Genomic DNA, 21,596 nt, shown 5'->3' with positions numbered 1-21,596 from the left:
CGCCCAGACCGCCTCCCGGCAGGCTCCGCTCCCCCCGGGCGGAGAACGCAGACGGGCGTCTGTGCAGTCCGGGCTCGCTGATTGGTCCGCGACGCCGCGACCCGCCCAGGACTGGCGGCGCGCCGCGGCTGCGGGGCGGGGCCAGCGATTTCGCGCCAAAATCGCGTAGCTGGGCCCGCCCCCGCGGGCTACGTCGCGCCTCCCCTGTTTTTTCAAACCCCGGGCTGGGCGGGGATTGGTGGGCTGGGCCGTCACGTGGTTAACGGTCGCGGGAAGCCGCGGAACGCGAACTTGCGGCCGAACTTGCGGAGACCTTCGCCTGCTCCCTGGACCGGTCAGTGTCCACTGGGCAGTCCGCGCCGCAGCCGTCGCCGTCGTGGCGTTGGGAGCTTGGAGCGCCTCGGAGCCGCCGCCCCGGGTACCGCCGCAGCCGCCGCGCAGGCCTGCTGCAGCCTGAGCCCGGCGCGCCGGATCGCACGTGGCGGACCCGCCCCCTGTGCCAGCCGCGACCTGGACACCGCCGGCCTGTGTTCGCCCGTCCTCCGCTCTCCCGTGCTCCGCCGGGACTGCAGCCGGGAGATGAGCTTCCTGAGCCGACAGCAGCCGCCGCCCACCCGCCGCGCCGCGGCCGCCTGCAGCCTGCGGCAGAAACTCATCTTCGCACCGGGCAGCGACTGTGAAGAGGAAGAGGAGGAGGAGGAGGAGGAGGAAGGCAGCGGCCATAGCACCGGGGAGGACTCGGCCTTCCAGGAACCCGATTCGCCGCTGCCCTCCGCGCGCAGCCCCGCCGAAGCCGAGGCCGAGCGCCGCCGCTCGCCCGGCGCCGAGCCCAGCAGCCCCGGGGAGCTGGAGGACGATCTGCTGCTGGGGGGCAGCGGCGGGGGCGCGGAGGCGGCGAGCGCCGGCACCGAGGGCGACTCCTGGGAGGAGGAGGGGTTCGGCTCGTCGTCCCCCGTCAAGTCACCGGCCACCGCCTACTTTCTGGGCACGTCGTTTTCGCCGGTGCACTGCGGCGGCCCGGGGGATGCGTCCCCGCGGGGCTGTGGGTCGCCGCGGGCCATGGATGGCCGCTGCTCGCCGCTGCCCGGCTATCCCAGCACCCCGCCGCACAAGACGTTCCGCAAACTACGACTGTTCGACACGCCGCACACGCCCAAGGTACGCGGGGACCCGGGACACCCGATTTCAGGGCCTTTAAAAAAAAAAAAAAACAAAACCGCGGCGCTGCAGCCGAGCGCGCCGCTGTCGGGGTTCGGTTACATAACCGCCTCGCCGCACCCCTCTCGTTGTCCTGCGCCGCCACCAAAAAAAAAAAAAAAAAAAAAAAAAAAAGTTGGCAGCCCCTCTTTTTGGCTCTGCCCAGAGGTTGTCGGTTAAGATTATGTAACTGAACAATGGGCCTGGGCTGTAACTTCTTCAGCTTACAAAGGGGCTGGTCCCGCCGTCCAGGTGGCTGAGGAGGTGGCCCCGGTGGCGCGGTGTGTGCTAGACTGCCGGTTTGGGGTGGGCCACCTGACTCTACGAGCCATATGGTGCCATTTAAACCCGGTGGTGGTCGGGCCTGTAATTTGGGGAGCCCGGGCAGAAGGAGTTAGGCTTATCAAAGGGGTTTTTCTCCTCCTGTACTTCTGGTTTCGTGTTGCCCTCTGGGAGTTCTCTGCGTTTACAGCCACAGAGTCATGAACACCTCAGGTAGCTTTTGATTAGCGAAGCTTTGTGTTTACCCTGGGGTTTGCTCTGAGGGTTTGTTGGCCTATGTGTTAAAATGAATGTGTCTTAGAGAAGTGTGTGGTCAGCACCCCTCCGGAATAGCCCGTGTACGTGTGCACTATCACTAGTAACACTTGAGAAGACACACACACACACACACACACACACAGAAATTAAGACATTTCCCCAAATTAAGACAAACATGCCACTTTAAGTTTAACACAGAAAGAAGTGTTAACACAGAAAGGGAGTCGGCGTTTACAGATTTCCACGCACCCTTAGTCATAACCCTCGATAATACGTGTGTTTTGGAGCGTTGCTATTTTTTATTAGCCGACTTGCCCAAGGCATGGTTCTTATAGTAGTGGGAGGAGTCCAGTGAGGCCGCCTTCCAAAGCCCTCTTGAGGTGGATGTGGGGACTTTTTCAGACCGATCGCTTTTATTTTTAGAATGTTGAAAGAGCTTGTTAATTTTTAGCCACTGATATGAAGTTAGTTTTAGTCGCTATAAATGTTCCTTTTAAGGACTTGGTTCCGGTTTTTACTTTGCTATCTTTTACAGATAGTGTGCAACCTGACCCCTAAGTCAGCCACTGTTTATTTTACTTGAAATGTACGAAAGGCTCGTATATTGCCCCTCCCTTGTTCTTTTTTTTCCCCAAGTCGGGTAGTGGGACCTGTCCTTCACTATGTGATGCTTTCGGCTACATCGGCCACCTAGAAAGGCCAGTTGAAGACTGTGTCCTGAAGATTGTTTTTCCTTTCATAGAGTTTGCTTTCCAAAGCTCGAGTAATTGATTCCAGCTCTGTTAAACTCCGGGGTAGTTCTCTATTCATGAACACAGAAAAATCAGGAAGAAGAGAATTCGACACCCGGCAAACTCCTCAAGTGAATATTAATCCTTTTACTCCGGATCCTGTATTGCTCCATTCCTCAGGACAGTGTCGTGGGAGAAAGAGAGCATATTTTAATGAGTAAGTCTTTACAGTTTGGGTCTTCTGTACACCTAAGCGGGGTTCCATTTACTGTTCAGTTTGTACTGACTGCGTGAGTGTCTGCTCTGAAAGGCTTCACTAATGAACATTAGCACCCAGCTCTCAGGAGAGGGATGGATGCAGGGAAGAAGTGGAGTAAGAAAGGAAAAGAATAGGAAACCTCGATTCCTGGGGAGATGGCTTAGCTGTTGAGAGCTCTTGCAGTTCTTGGGGTACAGTTCTCAGCACTGTAACTCTGCCTGCCAGGGGGTCCATTGCTCCTTCTGACTTCTTTAGGCCCTGGGCATGCATGCAATGCTCATACTTGCAAAAACTCTTATACACAAAAGGCCTAGACCAGGCATTGGTGGTGCATGCCTTTAGTCCAAGCTTTTCTGTAGAGGCAGGTGGATCTCTTAAGGACAAGGCCAGTCTGGTCTACAGTGCGATTTCCAAGACATCCACGACACAGAGCAACCCTGCCTTGAAAAAAAAAAAAACTAGAGTGTTAATTCATTAATTATTTTAATGTACATTGGTGTTTTGCCTGAATGTGTATGTATGAGGATGTTGGGTCCCCTGTAACTGGAGTTACAGACAGGTGGGTGCTGGGAATTGAATCTGGGTCCTCTGGAAGAACAGCCAGTGCTCTTAACCGATGAGTTGTCTCTAACCCCAAGCCTAGATTTCTTGTCAGACATCTAATTTCAAGTAATTTGAGAGAATTGTTATTATTACACCTATTTATTTTGTGTGTGTGGAGGTTGACTTTTGGGACTTGATTCTCCTTCCACTGTGTGGGTCCCCAGACTTGAACTCGGGTGTTAAGAGGTGACTAGAACCTTTACCCTCCGAGCCAGTGGTTCTCAACCTTACTAATGCTGCCATAAAATTATTTTCATTGCTATGTCATAACTAATTTTGCTACTGTTATGAATCTAATGTAAATGTAAGTATATAATGTGTATTTTACATTACCCCAAAGGGATCTCGAACCATAGGTTGAGAACTGCTGCTCTGAGCTATCTTGATGGCAGGGATTTGATTTCAGAAATGCTTTAATTTTGGTCTGTGTAGCAGTAGTCTAGTTAGTGAGCATATCTCAGTATGGATTTTTTCTTTTTGTTTCTTTTTTTGAGACAGGGTTTCTCTGTGTAACAGCTCTAACTGTTCCTGGAACTAGCTCTTGTAGACCAGGCTGGCCTTGAACTCACAGAGATCCACTTGCCTCTGCCTCCTGAGTGCAGGGATTAATGGCATGTATCACCACCGCCCAGCTGGTTTTTTTTTTTTTTTTTTTTATCAGATGAGTCAAATTTTAGGGTTACAAAATTAACTATATGCTTTCTTTTTTTGTAGTGATATATCATTTGTGTTTTAACAAATAAAGCTTGTCTGAAGATCAGAGAGTAAAACAGCTGCACTGATCATCCATACAGACCAGGCAGTGGTAGCACACCTTTAATCCCAGTAGCCACTGTAGTTTGCGATAGAAACTGGGCACTGGTGGTTGCATATCTTAAATCCCAGCACTAGAGAGGATAAATATAAGATGGGAGGACACAGGTTTCAGGCTCAGTCTCATTCTGAGCATTTCTGGAAGTAGGATTGTCATTTTTAAACTGAGGTAGAGGTAAGAGCCAGTGGCTGACTGCTTTGCTTTTCTGGTCTTCAAGTTGAACCCCAATATCTGTCTCTGGGTTTTTATTAATCATGCTACATTTTCTTTCTATCCATTAAAAAAATCTATTTCATTCTATAGTTATGTAAAGTTAGTCTTAAATTGATGTATGTTCTGATAACATTTAATTCTTTTTTTTAGTTCCTCTGAAGACATGGAAGCCAGTGATTATGAATTTGAAGATGAAACAAGACCTGCTAAAGTAAATAGCTTTTTATAATTTAGTTAATATATGTCTGCATGTCATGTAAATAGTAGAACCTAGAGTAGAATAATTTTTTAATTTTATATCTTTGTATTATAAATGGATATCCTTCTGTATTACAGAGAATTACAATTACTGAAAGCAATATGAAGTCGCGGTATGAAACTGAATTTCATGAGGTCGAGAAAATTGGTTCTGGAGAATTTGGTTCTGTGTTTAAATGTGTAAAGAGGCTAGATGGATGCATTTATGCCATTAAGCGATCAAAAAAACCATTGGCTGGCTCTGTTGATGAGTACGTATTAATCGTTTCTGTCTTTTGTATTTTGTCTCCTTTGTTATTGATAAACATTAAAGTTCTAGGTAACCAAATATGTAATGCTTTTATTAAGACTATATCTTATGTAGATTAGGCTAGCCTTGGTGAGCTCACTGTATGCTGATGATTTTAACTCCCCTTCTCCTGCCTCAATTTCCCTGATGGTTACAGTGTGTACTACTATGCCAGTTTCCATAATTCTTAGTTCTGTTAAATAAGACACCTTTTAGCATAATGATAGTTTTTTTTTTTTTCATAATGATAGTTTAAAAGGTCATATTTACTTTATGGTGCTTCAGGTGATTTGATTTAGTCCTGAGTAGAAATGGTTTAACGTTCTGTTAATATTTTTCTTCTAGGCAGAATGCTTTGAGAGAAGTATATGCTCATGCTGTGCTTGGGCAGCATTCCCATGTGGTTCGCTATTTCTCTGCGTGGGCAGAAGATGACCATATGCTTATACAAAATGAATATTGCAATGGTAAGTGATGTCATGTTCATTCATAAACTTTTGAGTTTAAAAAATAAACACCGCTAGGCAATAGTGGTGCACTCCAGGGAGGCAGAAACAGGCAGATCTCTGTGAATTTGAAGCCAGACTGGCCTACGGAGTGAGTTCCAGGACAGGCTTCACAGCTAAAGAGAAACCCTGTCTCGAAAACCAAAAAGAAAGAAAGAAGCACCATGGGAATATTTATTACGATCTTTCTGGTTCCCTTTCTCTTGTGTCTGTGTGTGAGATTTTTAAGATAGGATCTTATTATGTAACCCTAGCTGGCTTGGAACTCACAGAGATTCTCATGCTTCTCCATACCCAAAGTGGAGATTAAAGACATGCACTACCTTACCAGACTCCCTTTTTCATCTTTCTTTTTTTTTATTATGTATATTCTGTCTGTGTGTATGCCTGCAGACCAGAAGAGGGCACCAGACCCCATTACAGATGGTTGTGAGCCACCATGTGGTTGCTGGGAATTGAACTCAGGACCTTTGGTAGAGGAGGCAATGTCCTTAACCTCTGAGCCATCTCTCCAGCCCCCTTTTTTCATCTTTCATCCAGAAGAGTAACATGAATTTCAAGTTGGAAGCCTTAGCCCCTCTGTGACATCTGTTAACATACCTCAGTAGGAGAACTTGTTCTATTTATATGCTTGTTACTCAGTGCTGAGCTTCATGAGAAGACAGCATACTGGATTGCCTTGCCATACTATATATTTTGTTATTTCTGAGCACACAGCACACAGGAAAGATTATCTTAGTCTGTTCTCTTCGGCTGTACAAGAATAATACAGTGAGATGAGGTGATTATAATAAATTTGTTTCTCTGTTTTGGAGGAAGGGAAGTCTAAGAACATCTGAGGTGGTCCTTCATGCTGTATCTTTGCATGTAGAATATAGGGTTTCACTGTATATTCTTGGGTGAAGCTCTATATATGCAGACTAAACTGGCCTTTCTGGGTGCTGGGATTAAATGCATGTGCTACCACCCCTGGCCCTTTTATTTTTCAATGACAAATTTCATGACATCCTTTTCTTTGTGGTGCTAGGGTTTGACTGAGAGCTCCTCGACTGCTCTCCGTGCCCTGCCTCTGAGCTGTGTCGTCAGTTCTTTGTGTGCGTTGTGCTGTGACTGGTATCACTAAGCAGTTAGCTAGGACTCTAGCCAAGGCAGACCTTGATCTTAAGATATTCCAGGAGACTAGTACCACGAGACCAGACTTAATTTCACATTAATCCCTTCTTGAAGGTACAGCTCTCTATTTACTGTTTACTAGGGCCCAGAATTCAATACTTGAACTTTGGGATATACGTTCAAATAATAAAGTTGTTTTCAATGAATTTTCACTGCATTTAGCTTTTGTGTTTTGTGAGCTTCTAACATTGATGTTGATTTCTCATAAAAGGACAATGACTCATTCATCTAAATTTAGCCATTTCTTGAAGCCATTCTGAAATCCTGCTTTATCCACCATCTGTCCAGTCTAGTTTAAAGCTAGAATTCATTAATACATCTGTATTAAGTAAGTTATGTTCTTTCCTTTTCCTTTTTTTCTTTCTTTCTTTCTTTTTTTTTTTTTTTTTGAGGCAGGGTTTCTCTGTGTAGCCCAAGATGTCCTTGAACTCACAGAGGTCAGCCTTCCTCTGCCTCTCGGGTGCTGAGATCAAAGGTGTGCACCACCCGGCTGAGCCTACACTGTGGGTTGTTTCCATTTTTAAGTTGTTTCCATAAAGATTAAAGAAATGTGTTGTTTAGGGAGCTCCCAGAGAGGGCTCAGTGGGTGAGAGTGCTTGCTGTGCAATTACAAGCACTAGAGTACAAATTCCAGCATCTGCCGGGCGGTGGTGGCGCACGCCTTTAATCCCAGCACTCGGGAGGCAGAGGCAGGCGGATCTCTGGGAGTTCGAGACCAGCCTGGTCTACAGAGTGAGTTCCGGGACAGGCACCAAAGCTACAGAGAAACCCTGTCTCGAAAAAGCAAAAAAAAAAAAAAAAAAAAAAAATTCCAGCATCTACATAAAAGTTAGAATTGCTAAATTTGCCTCAGGACCCCTCCTCACCCAGCTCCCAGGGAGGCAGATAGAAGCATCACTGGGACTTACTGGTTTGTAGTGTAGCTGTGACAGTGAATCAGCGAGAGACTTGCTCAAATGTATGGGAAGTCACCAAGACCCTTTTCTACCTTCCAGATGTACACACATAAGAGCATTGACTTATATATACATATACACATATATATGTATACGCGTGTGTGTGTGTGTGTGTGTATAAATCTTTGTTTAAAAGACAAATGTAGGGGCTGGAGAGATGGCTCAGAGGTTAAGAGCACTGACTGCTCTTCCAAAGGTCCTGAGTTCAATTCCCAGCAACCACATGGTGGCTCACAACCATCTGTAATGGTGTCTGGTGCCCTCTTCTGGCTTGCAGACATACACGCAGACAGAATATTGTATACATAATAAAGAATTTAAAAAAAAAAAGACAAATGTAGCTGGGTGTGATAGTGCACACTTTTAATCTTGGCACTTGGGAGGCAGGAAGATCTCTGAGTTCAAGGCTAGCTTAGTCTATAAAGCAAGTTCCAGGACAGCCAAGGCTGTTGCACACATAAATCTTGTCTCAAAAAACCAAAAAGAACAAAGGAGATGTAGCTGAGTGTGGTGGTGGTATTCTAGTACTTGGGAGTCAGAGGCAGATGGATCTTTGAGTTTGTGGCCAACCAGGAAACCTGTCTTTTTAAAAAAAAAAAAAACAGAGAAATAGAAGTTTTAGGAACACTTGATGGTAAGGTTTATTCTTGTTCATCTTCATAAATAACTAGCAGTGTAGTAGTTTATGAATCACTAAGTCATATAGGTAGTAAAGACCTTTCCTGATTTAATCAGTTTCTTAGTTTATTTAGAGTTAGGTTCTCACTATATATCTCTGCCTATGTAACCTGCTGTGTAGACCAGGCTGGCCTCAAAATCACAGATATCTGCCTGCCCCTACCTCCAAAGTGCTAGGATTAAAGGTATGCGCCACCATCCCCTGCTCTTGTTCCACTCCAGAAGTTTCCCCCTCAGAAAGAGAAAGAAACTACTGGTTTACTCTGAGAAAGTGAACTGAATTGGTTGTTGAAGTCAATAAGTTAAAAGAAAGTTTAAATTTTTTTTCCCCTCGGCGCTGAGATTTAACCTAGGACCTATTCATGTTCATTAGGCATTGAATCCTGTCCTTTTACATTGGAGACTGTCTTACTGAGTTGCCATGGCTACCCTTAAGACACATTTTGTAGCCACAGCTGGCCTCAAACTCATGATCCTCCTGCCTTAGGTTCCCAGATAGCTGGTATTATGTTACTACATCTCCAGGCCTAGTGTTAAATTCTATTTTCTATGTTTGTTAGTGTATTTTATACTAAAACAATAAATAAAAGTTGATATCCCAAGCAAGTTGAAGAGGGGGATTCTATAAAATGTAATTTTCTTGGTGGAGAATTGCAGTTGTTCCATATAGAGAGAAGGGGAAAAAGTTTTTTTTTGTAAATAAGGGGAAAATGAAAAAAACGTTAATTTTTGCTGTCTTTGTTAGGTGGGAGTTTAGCTGATGCTATAAGTGAGAACTACAGAATCATGAGTTACTTTACCGAAGGAGAGCTGAAGGATCTGCTTTTGCAAGTTGGCCGGGGCTTGAGATACATACACTCAATGTCTTTGGTTCACATGGATATAAAACCTAGTAAGTATTCCAAATATTTGGCTGTGCTGTTTGGAACCTGGGTATTGGAAATAAATTACTTCATTGTAGCGATATGAAAATACTAGTATTGATTTATGATGGGAAGACTAGAAAACCCCCAGCCCCCAACAGGCCCAAATACTTCCTAGTTGATTTGTTTAAACTGGTAGATACCATACTGTGAGTCTGATTGTCATTTTCCCTTTTCAGGTTTTACTCTTCTTCTTTTTTTTCCTTTTTAATATATAATTTATTTTTATTTGCTGTTCATTGGTCTTTTGCCTGCGTGTATGCCTATGAGGGTCTCAGAAGCCCTGAACTGGATTTACAGACAGATGTAAGCTGCCATGTGGGTGCTAGGAATTGAACCTGGTTCCCTGGAAGAACTGTCAGTGCTTTTAACCTCTGAACCATTTCTCCAGCCCCTCTACTTCAAAATGATAGGCTTAAAGCCGGGCGGTGGTGGCGCACGCCTTTAATCCCAGCACTTGGGAGGCAGAGGCAGGCGGATCTCTGTGAGTTCGAGACCAGTCTGGTCTACAAGAGCTAGTTCCAGGACAGGCTCCAAAACCACAGAGAAACCCTGTCTCGAAAAACCAAAAAAAAAAAAAAAAAAAAAAAAAAAAAATAGGCTTAACCCTACAGATAAACTTCTCTGTTTAACCAATTGCTTTCTTACATTTTTAGTTTCTATCTTTCTTATAGTTACTGTAAATTGGAAATTAGAAGGACTGATGAATTCAAACTAATTATTGCAGGCAAGGTGCTTTTCTTATATAGCAACAACAAAAACCAACTAGTTAGCTGGTATGGTGCACACCTTTAATCCCAGCACTCAGGAAGCAGAGGCAGGCGGATCTCTGTGAGTTTGAAGCCAGCCTGGTCTACACAGCAAGTTGCAGGACTGTCAGGGCTGTTACACAAACCCTGTCTGGGCGGGGTGGGCAACTAATTTTTAATTTAGTTTAAATTTAAATTAGTCTCGAAGGCTAGACAAGCATGTTGAATAACCTGGAACTGAGGCATTTGTGAGCCACTTTGTAGGTGCTAGCACCAAATCCCAGTTATCTACAATATATCAGTAAATAAAAACTATTGGTTTTTCAAACAAGGTTTCTCTCTGTAATTGCCCTGGTTGTCCTGGAACTATCTCTGTAGAGCAAGCTGGCCTCGAACTCACTGAGATCTCTTTACCTCTGCTTCGCGAGTCCTGAATTAAAGGCAAGCACGACTGCCTGGTACAGTAAGGACTCTTAACCATTGATCCATCTCTATATCCTGACAAGTTCCTTTAATTTGGATTTTACAGATTAAAAATTTTGTTTTTATTAAACATGTTGGTTTGGTAAAATTTAAGTAGCTTTATACAACTTGTGAGTTACAGTTAAATTATTTTCACCTGACTAAAGTTATTTTTTAAAGGAGTTAAAAAAACAAGTATAGTGTACACACTTTTTATACCAGCACTTTGGAGGCAGAGGCAGGAGAATCTCTGGGATTTGGAAGCCAAGCTTGGTTTATATAGTCCAGGCTAGCCACGACTGAACAAGTAAACCCCTATCTCAAAAAAAAAAAAAAAGGAAGGAAGGAAGAAATGTTGGGATATAGGTATGAGATCAGACTATAAGGTTAGGCAGTACTGCTGTATCTTCTATTAAGCAGCAAATACAATGAATCTTTGTATAACAAGGTTCAAAGGCTAGAAATACTAAGGGACATAAAGGATTTTTGGTACTGAGGTTGAAAAAATTCAAAATTACAAATATCACCATGAATATATTGTCCTATAAAGTGAAACTTCACAGATGAGTAATAATTATGATATACTAAAATCAATGTAATATTGATAAATCTATTACAATGAAACACACTGGTCTGGAGAAATGGTTCAGTGGGTAAAAAGTGCTTGCTGTGCAATCATGAGGACCAAAGTTCAGATCTTTAACACCTGTGTAAAAGCTGAGTGCAGAAGTTTGCATCTGTAACCCCACATGGAGTGAGATGAGGACAGAGACTGGTGGGTTCTGGGAACTCGATGGCCAGCCAGTATAGCCAAAACTAAGTTCCAGGTTCAGTGAGAGACCTTATCTCATAAAGTAAGATGAAAAGTATGGATGAAGACTTGACATTAATCTCTAGCCCACATACCCATATATCATACACACACATACCAAAAAACAAATATGCCATTCAGACTTAAGTCAGTTATGAGGTGATTTTTAAGAAAAAGAAGTATTGTTTGTAGTAGGAAATAAGCCATAAACAGTATTGGGATGTAGGTACTGGATGGTAGCTAAATGACCCATTCTTCTTTTCCAGCCTGATAACATCAGATTAAAATTAAGTTTGGCTGGAGAGAGATCCTTTGGCAGTTTAAGAGCTCTTGTTCTTGGAAAGAACCTAGCACCCACCTGGTGGTTCACAACCGTCCATAACTCCATTTGCACAGGAAGCAATCAATGTCTTGTTTTGACCTCCATGGTCAATGACCACACATGGTACATATACATACATGCTGGCAAAAATAATCATGCATAAAATAAAATGAGTAAATCTAAAATATAAGATTAGTGGGTCCTTTTTTTTTCAGCATTGAATTACTGTTAGTTTTTATATTATTTCTAAGTTAATAGAATACTGAAGATTAATATATAAGCAAAAAGGGTCTTGGCAGTGACTCCCAAATGTTTAGAGGTCATTGCTAAATTAAAAAAAAATATATTTCCTACTGTGTGGTCATGACATATATTTTTAATGCCCAGCAGATGTCTGAGTTCATAGCAAGCCCCAGAGTGAGTTCTAGGTCAGGCTTCAAAGTTACACAGGAAAGCCTGTCTCTGTAAACCAAAACATATACATATACATATGCACACACACATTACCCAGGCATAGAGCCTCATCTTTATCCCTTGAGATTGTTATTTTCACTAAGATTGGGTTGGAAAAAAAAATGCATTTTTAAGATTTTCCGCATGATTTTTTTTCTGTGATTTTTTTTTTTTTCCCCCCTCCTTGCACCATGTGGTTTCTGAGGATTGAACTCAGGTTGTCAGGTAGCAAGTACCCACTGAGCCATCTCACCAACTTTATGGATTTTAATTTTTTTTAAATCTTGTGTGTAGGGGCTGGAGAGATGGCTCAGAGGTTAGGAGCACTGCCTGTTCTTCCAAAGGTCCTGAGTTCAATTCCCAGCAACCACATGGTGGCTTACAACCATCTGTAATGAGATCTGGTGCAGAATACAGTATATATAATAAATAAATTAAAAAAAAATCGTGTGTGTGTGTGTGTGTGTGTGTGGTGTTTCTTTACGAGATAGTATTTCCTCTGTGTAATGGACCTGTCTGTCCTGGGACTTGATTTGTAGACTAGGCTTGGCCTCGAACTCTCTGAGATCCACCGCCTCTGCCTCCTGAGTTCTGGGATTAAAGATGTATACCACCATGCCTGGCTTTATTGATAGTTTTTATATTTGGCCTTGTTTGTTAATATTGTTATTCAACAGGTAATATTTTCATATCTCGAACCTCAATCCCGAATGCTGTCTCTGAAGAAGGAGATGAAGATGACTGGATATCCAACAAAGTTATGTTTAAAATAGGTAAAACTTTCGTTAACTGTTGTGATAACTGTTTTGAGTTAAGAGGGGTTGGTGGGGGGTTGGTTGTGTGTGTAAGTGTAGTATGGACATGGTGGGCATGCATGTGCAACAGAGCACGTATGAATGTTAGATGACAGGCTTAGGTGTTAGTCTGCGTGTTCCATCTTGTTTCATGTTGGGGTCTTTTGTTTGTTGTACCCTGTTTTGGATTCCGGACTAGCTGGCCTGTGAGTTCCTGGGATTTTCTTGTCTCGGCTTCCCATCTCAAGGTAGTTCTGGGTTTGCAGACATGTGCTCCTGTGTTGGCTTTTACGTGGGTTCTGGGAATCTGAACTCTGCTCCTTACTCTTGATAAGTACCTTCTCCACTGAGCCATCTCCATAATCCTTTTTTTGAGTGTTTGCCTTAATATAAGTGCATCATGTATATGCTTAGTGCCCAAGGAGGTCAGAAGAAGCATTCCAGAGACTCAAGTAACAAGTAGTTTTGAGCTACTATGTGCATGCTGGGAACTGAATGTTGGTTCTTGACAAGAGCAAGTGCTCTCATCTGGTGAGCTATCATCTCTCCAGTCCATATTTATATACTTTGAAACAGCATTACATGCATCTCAGTATGCTTTCTTGAACTCGCTGTGTAGCCTGGATAGCATCTACCCTGAGTCCTAGGATTACAGGCATGTGTTACCATGCCTGGTTTGCGTGGTTATAGATACCAAGCCAGGGCCTTGTGCATGCTGGGTGAGTGCTCTGCTAACTGAGCTATTGTACTTTTCTAAACCGTCTAGGTGATCTTGGGCATGTGACAAGAATCTCTAGTCCACAAGTTGAAGAAGGTGATAGTCGTTTTCTAGCAAATGAAGTTTTACAAGAGGTAATTATTTTTCCTTGGTTTACAGTACTTGCTTTGTCCCACTTAAGCAGTTGTCAGAAGAATGATTATGTTGTATTTACTGAGGAAATGAAAGGTAGATTATGACATATTGTGCCACATGACGTCTAATTGTTTAGTCTCCTTGCTCTTCTCTCCATACACATTGTCTGCATATGCATCTCCAGCGGGCAGGAGCATGTCATTGGGCACCTGATAAAGCAGCATCTATTTTTAGATATGTACTTAACCCCTACCCCAGTTTATTATTTGTAATTTAAAAAAAATTCAGCATCCTCCTAAATTTAGTAGCTTATTTTCTGAATAGATGCTTAAATGTGGCATTGAAGGTTTTTAATGTGATTTTACCTAGACCATCATTGTGTACAATATTTTATTTTGACTACTAATTTTTTTTCTTCTAAATTTTACAGAACTATAGCCATCTACCGAAAGCAGATATTTTTGCTCTTGCTCTCACAGTTGTATGTGCTGCTGGTGCTGAACCCCTACCCCGAAATGGAGACCAGTGGCATGAAATCAGGCAGGGCCGATTACCCAGGATTCCACAAGTGCTTTCCCAGGAGTTGACAGAGTTGCTAAAAGTGAGTATTGTAGCCAGACGTTTCCTGTCCCTACCACCAGGGACTCAGAGGCTTACTATTTCTCAAATTCTCTATTAGTAGCTCAGGCTTGTTACTAGCTAACTCTTACATTTAAATTAACCCATTTCTATTAATCTGTGTATTGCCGTGTGACTCATGACTTTACCTGTCCTCTACATGTGTCTTGCTTCCTGGACTGCCACTAGCATCTCTCCTTCTTTCCATCATTCTCAGTTTAGCTTTCCCGCCTAACTTCCTGCCCAGCTACCAGCCTGTTAGCTTTTTACTAACCAATGAGAGTAATACATGTTCATAGTATAGAAAAGGATTGTTCTAAGTAGTAGTCTTTCTTGTTTGGTTGGGTTTTTTAGAGACAGGGTGTCTGTAGCTCGTCCTGGGAACTATATAGACCAGGCTAGCCTCAAACTCAGGTCTGTTTGCCTCTGCTTGCTGAGTGCTGGGACCTAAGGTCATGCCCCTGGCCATAAGTAGTAGATTTATTTTTTTGTTTTGTTTTCCAAGACAGAGTTTCTCATTTCTCTGTGTTGCCATGGCTGTCCTGCAACTCTGTAGACTAGGCTGGCCTTGAACTCAGATACACCTGCCTCTGCCTCCCGGTGCTAGGATTAAAGGCGTGCGCCTCCATGATCAGCTATAAGTAGTAGTTTTTAACCACAATTTTGCTTTTGTTTCTCAGGTTATGATTCATCCTGATCCAGAGAAAAGGCCTTCAGCGATGGTGCTGGTGAAGCATTCAGCGTTGCTGTCTGCATCTAGAAAGAGCGCAGAGCAATTACGAATAGAATTGAATGCTGAGAAATTCAAAAATTCTCTTTTGCAGAAGTAAGTAGATTTTTTTTGTTACTGTTTTTTTTTAATTTAAAAAAATTTTTAAATTTAATTATCATTGATTCTCAAATTCTGAGAGATTCTTTAGGGTTTTTGTAACTTTGCAGTTATGTACTTTAAGTGGGGTTTGGGCATTATGGCTCAGTTGGTAAGGTTTTCCCACATAAACATAAGAACCTGAGATTGTAAAAAGTTTGTTACCAACCCATTTGTAAAAAGCTGGGCACAGAGGCTTGTGTCTGTAATCTCAGCACTGAAGAGGCAGAAACAGGTTGGTCCTTAACCAGCCCAGCTGAACCATCAAACTCTAGATTCAGTGAAAGAGGGCTGGAGAGATAGATGACTCATCAATTAAGAGTACTGACTGTCCTTCCATAGGACTGAGGTTCAATTCCCATCACCACGTTGGAGACTTCACAGGTGTTTGTGATTTCAGTCCCAGGGGACCCATTGCCCTCTCCTGGTCTCCTTGGCGCACACATGAGTCATGGACATACATGCATATGAAACAATCACCCATACACATAAATAATTTTTTAAGAAAAGCTTTATGTTGCAAACATTAAAGATTTTGGATGTCAGTTGAGGAAGACATCTGATGTTGACCTCTGGCCTCTGTATGCACTTGCACAAGTGTGTACCTGTACAACTAGACACATGATGAATATTAAGGCTAAGTCAGGTGTGGTGACATAGACATAGACATGTGATCCCAGCTGTGTGGAGGCAGAGGCAGCAGGATCTCAAGTTCAAATTTTTCAACAGTGTTGAGCCTCAGCCTGGGCAAGTTGGTGAGAACCTGTCTCAAAAAGTAAAGGATCAGTGAGTGGTGGGACACACTTTAATCCCAGCACTTGGGAGGCAGGGGCAGAGGCTGGAAGAGCTCTGTGAGTTAGAGGCCAGGCTAATCTACAGAGGGAGGTCACAGTCAGCAAGGATTGCAAAATGAGACCCTGTCTGAAAAGGTGGGGACTTAGCCAGCCAGTGCATGACTTAAATCCCAGCACTTGGGAGGCAGAGGCAGGCAAATCTTGTGAGTTCGAGGCCAGCCTGATCTACAAAGTGAGTTCCAGATATTCTATATCTATATTCTATATTCAGTTTTCATGCTTTCGTGTAAGTGGTCATTTTCTCAAAGCTCTAAATCATGGTAGAAGCTGAATCAACCTGTAAGATATTTCTCCCAGACTCTTACCAACATTAATGTTTTCCTACAGCATTTTCTTCAGCCTGTTGATGAAACTGTGAAATTAATGTCAATTATGTTGCTACACTTTTTTTAATTGAGTTGAGGCCAGCCTGGTCTATACAGGGAGTTCCAGGACAGCCAGGGCTACACAGAGAATTCCTGTCTTGATGAAGAGTAAGGTCTGGCCTCAACTCAGAGGTCTACCTGCTTCTGCCTCTCTCTGCCTCTGCAATTAAATGCATGCATGCATCACTATAAAAGACTTAATTTTTGAAATAGGGTCTAGGCTGTCTGGGCAATCAGGATTCTCCTGTCTGCCTCACAGTTCTGAGATTACAGGCATGTGCAATCACACCTATACTGCTTCTCACCCCCATAGCTGAGGCTCTACCACTGAGCTAAATCTTCAGTCTTACCCTGCTTTCTGTGTGGGTGCTGGGGGTCCTCATCCTTATTTTTTTTAAATTACATTTCATTATTTTGTGTATGCACATACGCATGACATGTATTGATCTTTCCACCATGTGGATTCTGGTGATCAAAACTCAGGTGTCAGACCTGGTGGCAGGTATCCTCACCACTGAGCCTCATCACCAGCCCAGATGTGTCATACCATATAAAGACATCTGCACATCAGGGCTAGAGATTGAACACAAGCCTTTGCCTATGTTAGGCAAATTCTGTAGCATTAAGCTATACCCCTTGTCCTCTTTATTTTTTGAGGTAGTAATTCATCATATAGTCTTATAGTCCAGGCTAGTCTCAAACTCAGTATGTAGCCAAGGTTAGCCTTGAACTCCTCATCCTCTTCCCTCTATACCCCCAACCTCACCCCTTAGTGCTGGGATTGTAGGCATGTGCCTCCATGTTCAACTTGTTTCTTTTTTGAAATGGAACTCATATGTCCCTAACTTACCTCAAAGTTACTATAGAAGAGGCTGACCTTGAACACTTTCTAATTCAATTTGCTATTGTTTTGATTTTTAACTTGAAGAGGTTTTATGTTAAATAAGAATTTTATACTTAGATTCTAAAATTAAATTTTGTCCTTTGATATAAATTGAAGTGTAATTTGAAATTATTTAAGACCCAAAATTCTTGCTTATGTCTTTATAGTTTAATGCTAAAAGCACAAGTCATAAATTTGAGTATATAAGCTAAAGCTCTGTTATATTTTTGTTTCTCAAGTGCATCTCAGAATAATTGATAATATATGACAATTGTCCTGGTTAGCATTGCTATTACTATGATGAAGCACCATGACCAAAACAACTTGGGAAGGAAAGGGTTTGTTTGACTTACATATCCATTGTTCATTGAGGGAAGCCAAGCAGGAACTCAAAATGGCAGGAGTATTGCTTTCTGGTTTGCTTCTCATGGCTTACTAAGTCTGCTTTTTTTGTTTATTTTATTTTTTTCAAGTCAAGGTTTCTCTGTCTAACAGTCCTGTCCTGGAAATTGTTTTGTAGACCAGGCTGGCTTTGAACTCACACATAGACACTTGCTTCTGCCTCTGAAGTGCTAGGGTTAAGAGTGTGTGCTGCCACCCCACTAGCCCAAGGAAGCATCACTCACAACAGGCTGGGTCTTTCCACACCAATCACTAATTAAGAAACAGGCTTGCCTACAGCCTGATCTTGTAGAAGCATTTTCTCACTTGAGGCTCCCTTCTGTCTGACCCTAGCTTATGTCAGGTTGTCATAAAACTGGCCAGCACAACAATTCAGTTTGTATTTGGCCTCTTAGACTCTTTGTATAAGATTAATACAGTAGGTAAATTAAATGTATTGCTTCCTTTTTTATTTTTTTTTAGAGAACTCAAGAAAGCCCAGATGGCAGCCAAAGTTGCAGCTGAGGAACGAGCACTCTTCACGGATCGGATGGCCACTAGGTCCACCACCCAGAGTAATAGAGCTTCTCGACTTATTGGAAAGAAAATGAACCGCTCTGTCAGCCTTACTATATACTGAACTGCTCAAACCCCCCACTGCCCCCTCCAAAAAAAACTGTGACAAGAGGAAGCTAGGTTAAATCACTGCTAGAATCTGCTTTGCAATTTACTTTGTCCATTGGTATCAGTAACTTTCCTGAAATGCCTTTTAGGACTTATGTGAATTACAGTTGAGAGCTATATTCTGACTTGGCTATGTCAGGCTTTTGTCTCATCTTCCCGTCTGTTTCATGTAGGATTTCAGTCACTGTTGGATGTTCCACCAGCCTTTGCAGGGTTAACCACTGTGGTGGGTGCTGCGTATCATTCACTATTGCAGTGTGATGGAAGGTATCTTTCCTTGCTGGGACCCTTAGAAAGGACTCAAGGCCCTTACTACGAACATCCTCTCCCTTAGAAAAGGGAACTGCTCAGAGACTCAGTACTACTACTCAGCCTCCGATGTACCTGTGTCAGTCTTACGTTTCTTTTTTCTATTGTGAATTATACTTGTATATCCAACTGGGAGCACTTTAGGCATTGTGTGTACATGGGATGGTCATTCTGTGGAAGCCTTGCCTTGTGAATTTGCTGCTATTTTAGTTTCCTCTTGCTGTAAGACTAGCATTAAACAATCATTGTTGTTAATAGGCTCTCTTTCAAACGATTATGTGAAATGTGGAGCTGCTCTTCCTGAAGAGCAGCTTGCCTTTTGTTCTTTGGACTTTCAAGCTAGTGCACTGAAAAAGTGCACCTATCCCTCCATGTTTGAACGCTGTATTAATGTAGTATAATTGTTACTGGTTTTGTAATTTTTTTCTTATAATGTCCTTCTCTTTAAAACGTCTTGTACTTGGTTGTATAGTTAGCCTATTTTTAAATGTTTCGCCCAGCTTCTCTTCAATGTTTGTGTATATAAACTGATCTTGGTAATACTGTACATAGCTGTTTGAAATGCCAGAATGACTTCTGATTATTCCAAGTTTTACACAAAATACATTTTACATGTGGTTAGCCATTTGACTAACAAGGTTTGGCTAATATTAGATGTTGCCCTCCAAAAAGAAAAAAAATGTCTCATTTGTTTTCCTATTAACTTTGGTCTGAAAAATATTTGCACTTGTCTGTTTGACTTGTGTTTTATTAATATTGACTGGTGTATTAAAAGTCACTCTGTGCTTACCGTACTTGTCTAAATCTTCCTGGTGCCTGTTTTCTATTTTATATCCCCTCACTGCTGCATTGCAAAATATAGGATATAATGTGTAAAGTGCTAAGAAGAGAGTTTGCTTTGCTCCTAGTTGCTGGCTCTTTGAAATAGGTTCTCACCTTGTAACCCACGGTGGCCTGAAACTTAACTCCCTCTCACCTCCATCCCAGTGCTGAACTTAAAATTCATAATTCTTAATTTGATAGGATGTGGAGCTTACTGACTCTTTAATGGTGTGCTTTAGTGCATAGTTATATCTTGAGATTTCATAAAAGTTTTGAGTGTTTATTAGTATAATAATGTATTTAAGCATATTGTATATCTTTGCATGTGACACTAGAAATGAGGTATAATTTAGAAAGGTTAAGTAGATAAAATACATATAATTCATAGCTTTTTAACTAGACTGAGGAAAGCTGATAGTTTTAAGAGGCTGGCTTGTGTGTGTGTTTGCACGCAAGACAACCCAGGGCCACCTTTCCCTTGCTAATCACTCCTAAACACCCAATGCCACTTATTTTAAAGATTTTATTTGTATGCATGTTTTGTCTGTGTGTATGTATACCAGATTAGAAGGGGGCGTCAGATCCAACAGGTGATTGTAAGCTACCTAATGTTGGTGCTGGGAATGGAACATGGTCCTGTGCAAGTGCAGCAAATGCTCTTAACTGCTCAGCCATCTCTCCAGCTGTTCTTGATATTTTTACAAATACTTATTGTGGCTGGGCGGTGGTGGTGCACACCTTTAATCCCAGCATTTGGGAGTCAGAGGCAGGTGGATCTCTGAGCTCAAGGCTAGTCTGGTCTACAGAGTAAGATCCAGGACAGCCAGGATTGTACAGAGATACCTGGCTGGGGGAAAAAAAAACAAAACCTTATTTTGTGTCAGAGTGTTGAGGTGAATGCATGCTATGGCACATGTGAAGTGCAGATTCTTCCGCTGATTCGCCGAGCCACCTCCCTGTCCCTAACGATGTGATTTGTTTGGTTTTGGTTCTTTTAGACAGGGCTTTTTTGTCATTCAGACTGTCCTTAAACTCTTTTCTTAGCCTCAGTGCTGAGTTAGCAGTATTTGTTACTGTGCTGGCCTTATGGCATCCTAAACTAAATTCAGAGCTGGATGTGGTAGTTTAGGCGAGGAACTCTCTGAGAGTTCCTCTCAGGAGTTGGTAAGGGGGGAAGACTGCCTTTAGTTCAAGGCCTGCTTGGGTTCCACAGTGAGCTCCATGCTAATCTGCAAGAAAGTAAGCAAACAGCTGTGAGAGATAGATGGCCTGGAAAGACAGGAAGCAGAGGAGATGGCTCGGCCTAGAACAGAAGCCCTTGAAGGCTGAAGCAATAGGATTGCTATAAGTTGCGAGGCAGACTGGCTATTTATTTAGCAAGACTTGGTCTCAACAGAAGAAAAAATGGATAGGCCAGGCATAGTGTCACAACTCCTTTAAACCCAAAACAGGCAGAGGCAGGTGGGTCTTCGTGAGTTTGACACCAGCCTGGTCTATATAGTGACTTCTATGCCAGCCAGGACTACACAGAGACTGTCTCAGAGCAAAGAAAAGTGGATATTTGGTATCTGTTTTGGTTGTTTTTAAGTTTCTAAGGTACATTTTTCTAGTGCACTAGCTTTAAAGAAATATTTGAGTTTTTCATTAAGATTTGTGGTAATATTTCACATTCTTTTAACAGTGTTAGCTTAAGTATTAAACAATCTGATATTTGCTGTACAAAGGGAAATCTTAAACCATCTGAAAGTTGCCAAAAGTTGTGCTTAGATTCAGCATAAGGCTTTTTTTTTTTTTTTTTTTTTTTTGTCACTTAAAAGATAGACCTAAAACCAGTAAAAAAAAAATAGTTTGGGACCTGGCAGGATGATTTACCCTGAGCTTGGTGATGTTAATAATCCCTCAGGTCTACATGGTAGAAGAGAATCCACTCAGTTGTCCTGTAACCTTCACCTGCATGGCCTGTCACACGTGTATGGGCACATACATCAATAGATGAGTGTAATTTTTTTAATTTAAATATGTGGTTGGAGATGGTTCAACAGTTAAGTGCACTTATTGCTCTTACAGAGGACTAGAGTTCATTTCTTAGCACTCACATGGCAGCTCTCAACCTATAATTCCAGATCCAGGGCATCCAATGCCCTCTTCAAATCTGGCGACCAAGTGCAAATACACTCATTAATAAAGTTATTTTATGTGATTATTTTTCCTGCATGTATGTATGTGCA

General features: G+C 42.3%; 1 protein-coding gene across 1 annotated transcript; it reads left to right on the top strand.

Moving 5' to 3' along the window:
- The first annotated feature begins 125 nt into the window (after nucleotides 1-125).
- Wee1 (WEE1 G2 checkpoint kinase) lies at nucleotides 126-19,333 on the top strand. The gene is made up of 11 exons (XM_057779779.1): nucleotides 126-1,158; nucleotides 2,480-2,685; nucleotides 4,508-4,568; nucleotides 4,694-4,866; nucleotides 5,250-5,371; nucleotides 8,963-9,109; nucleotides 12,615-12,710; nucleotides 13,498-13,583; nucleotides 14,015-14,185; nucleotides 14,883-15,028; nucleotides 18,037-19,333. Exons 1-11 carry the CDS (start codon nucleotides 580-582, stop codon nucleotides 18,191-18,193), a joined length of 1,944 nt encoding a protein of 647 aa, XP_057635762.1. The 5' UTR covers nucleotides 126-579; the 3' UTR covers nucleotides 18,194-19,333.
- The last annotated feature ends 2,263 nt before the right edge of the window (nucleotides 19,334-21,596 follow it).

This window comes from Chionomys nivalis, chromosome 8, assembly GCF_950005125.1.
Source record: "Chionomys nivalis chromosome 8, mChiNiv1.1, whole genome shotgun sequence".
Lineage (NCBI taxonomy): Eukaryota > Metazoa > Chordata > Mammalia > Rodentia > Cricetidae > Chionomys > Chionomys nivalis.
This window is presented reverse-complemented; position numbering and strand designations above follow the sequence as displayed.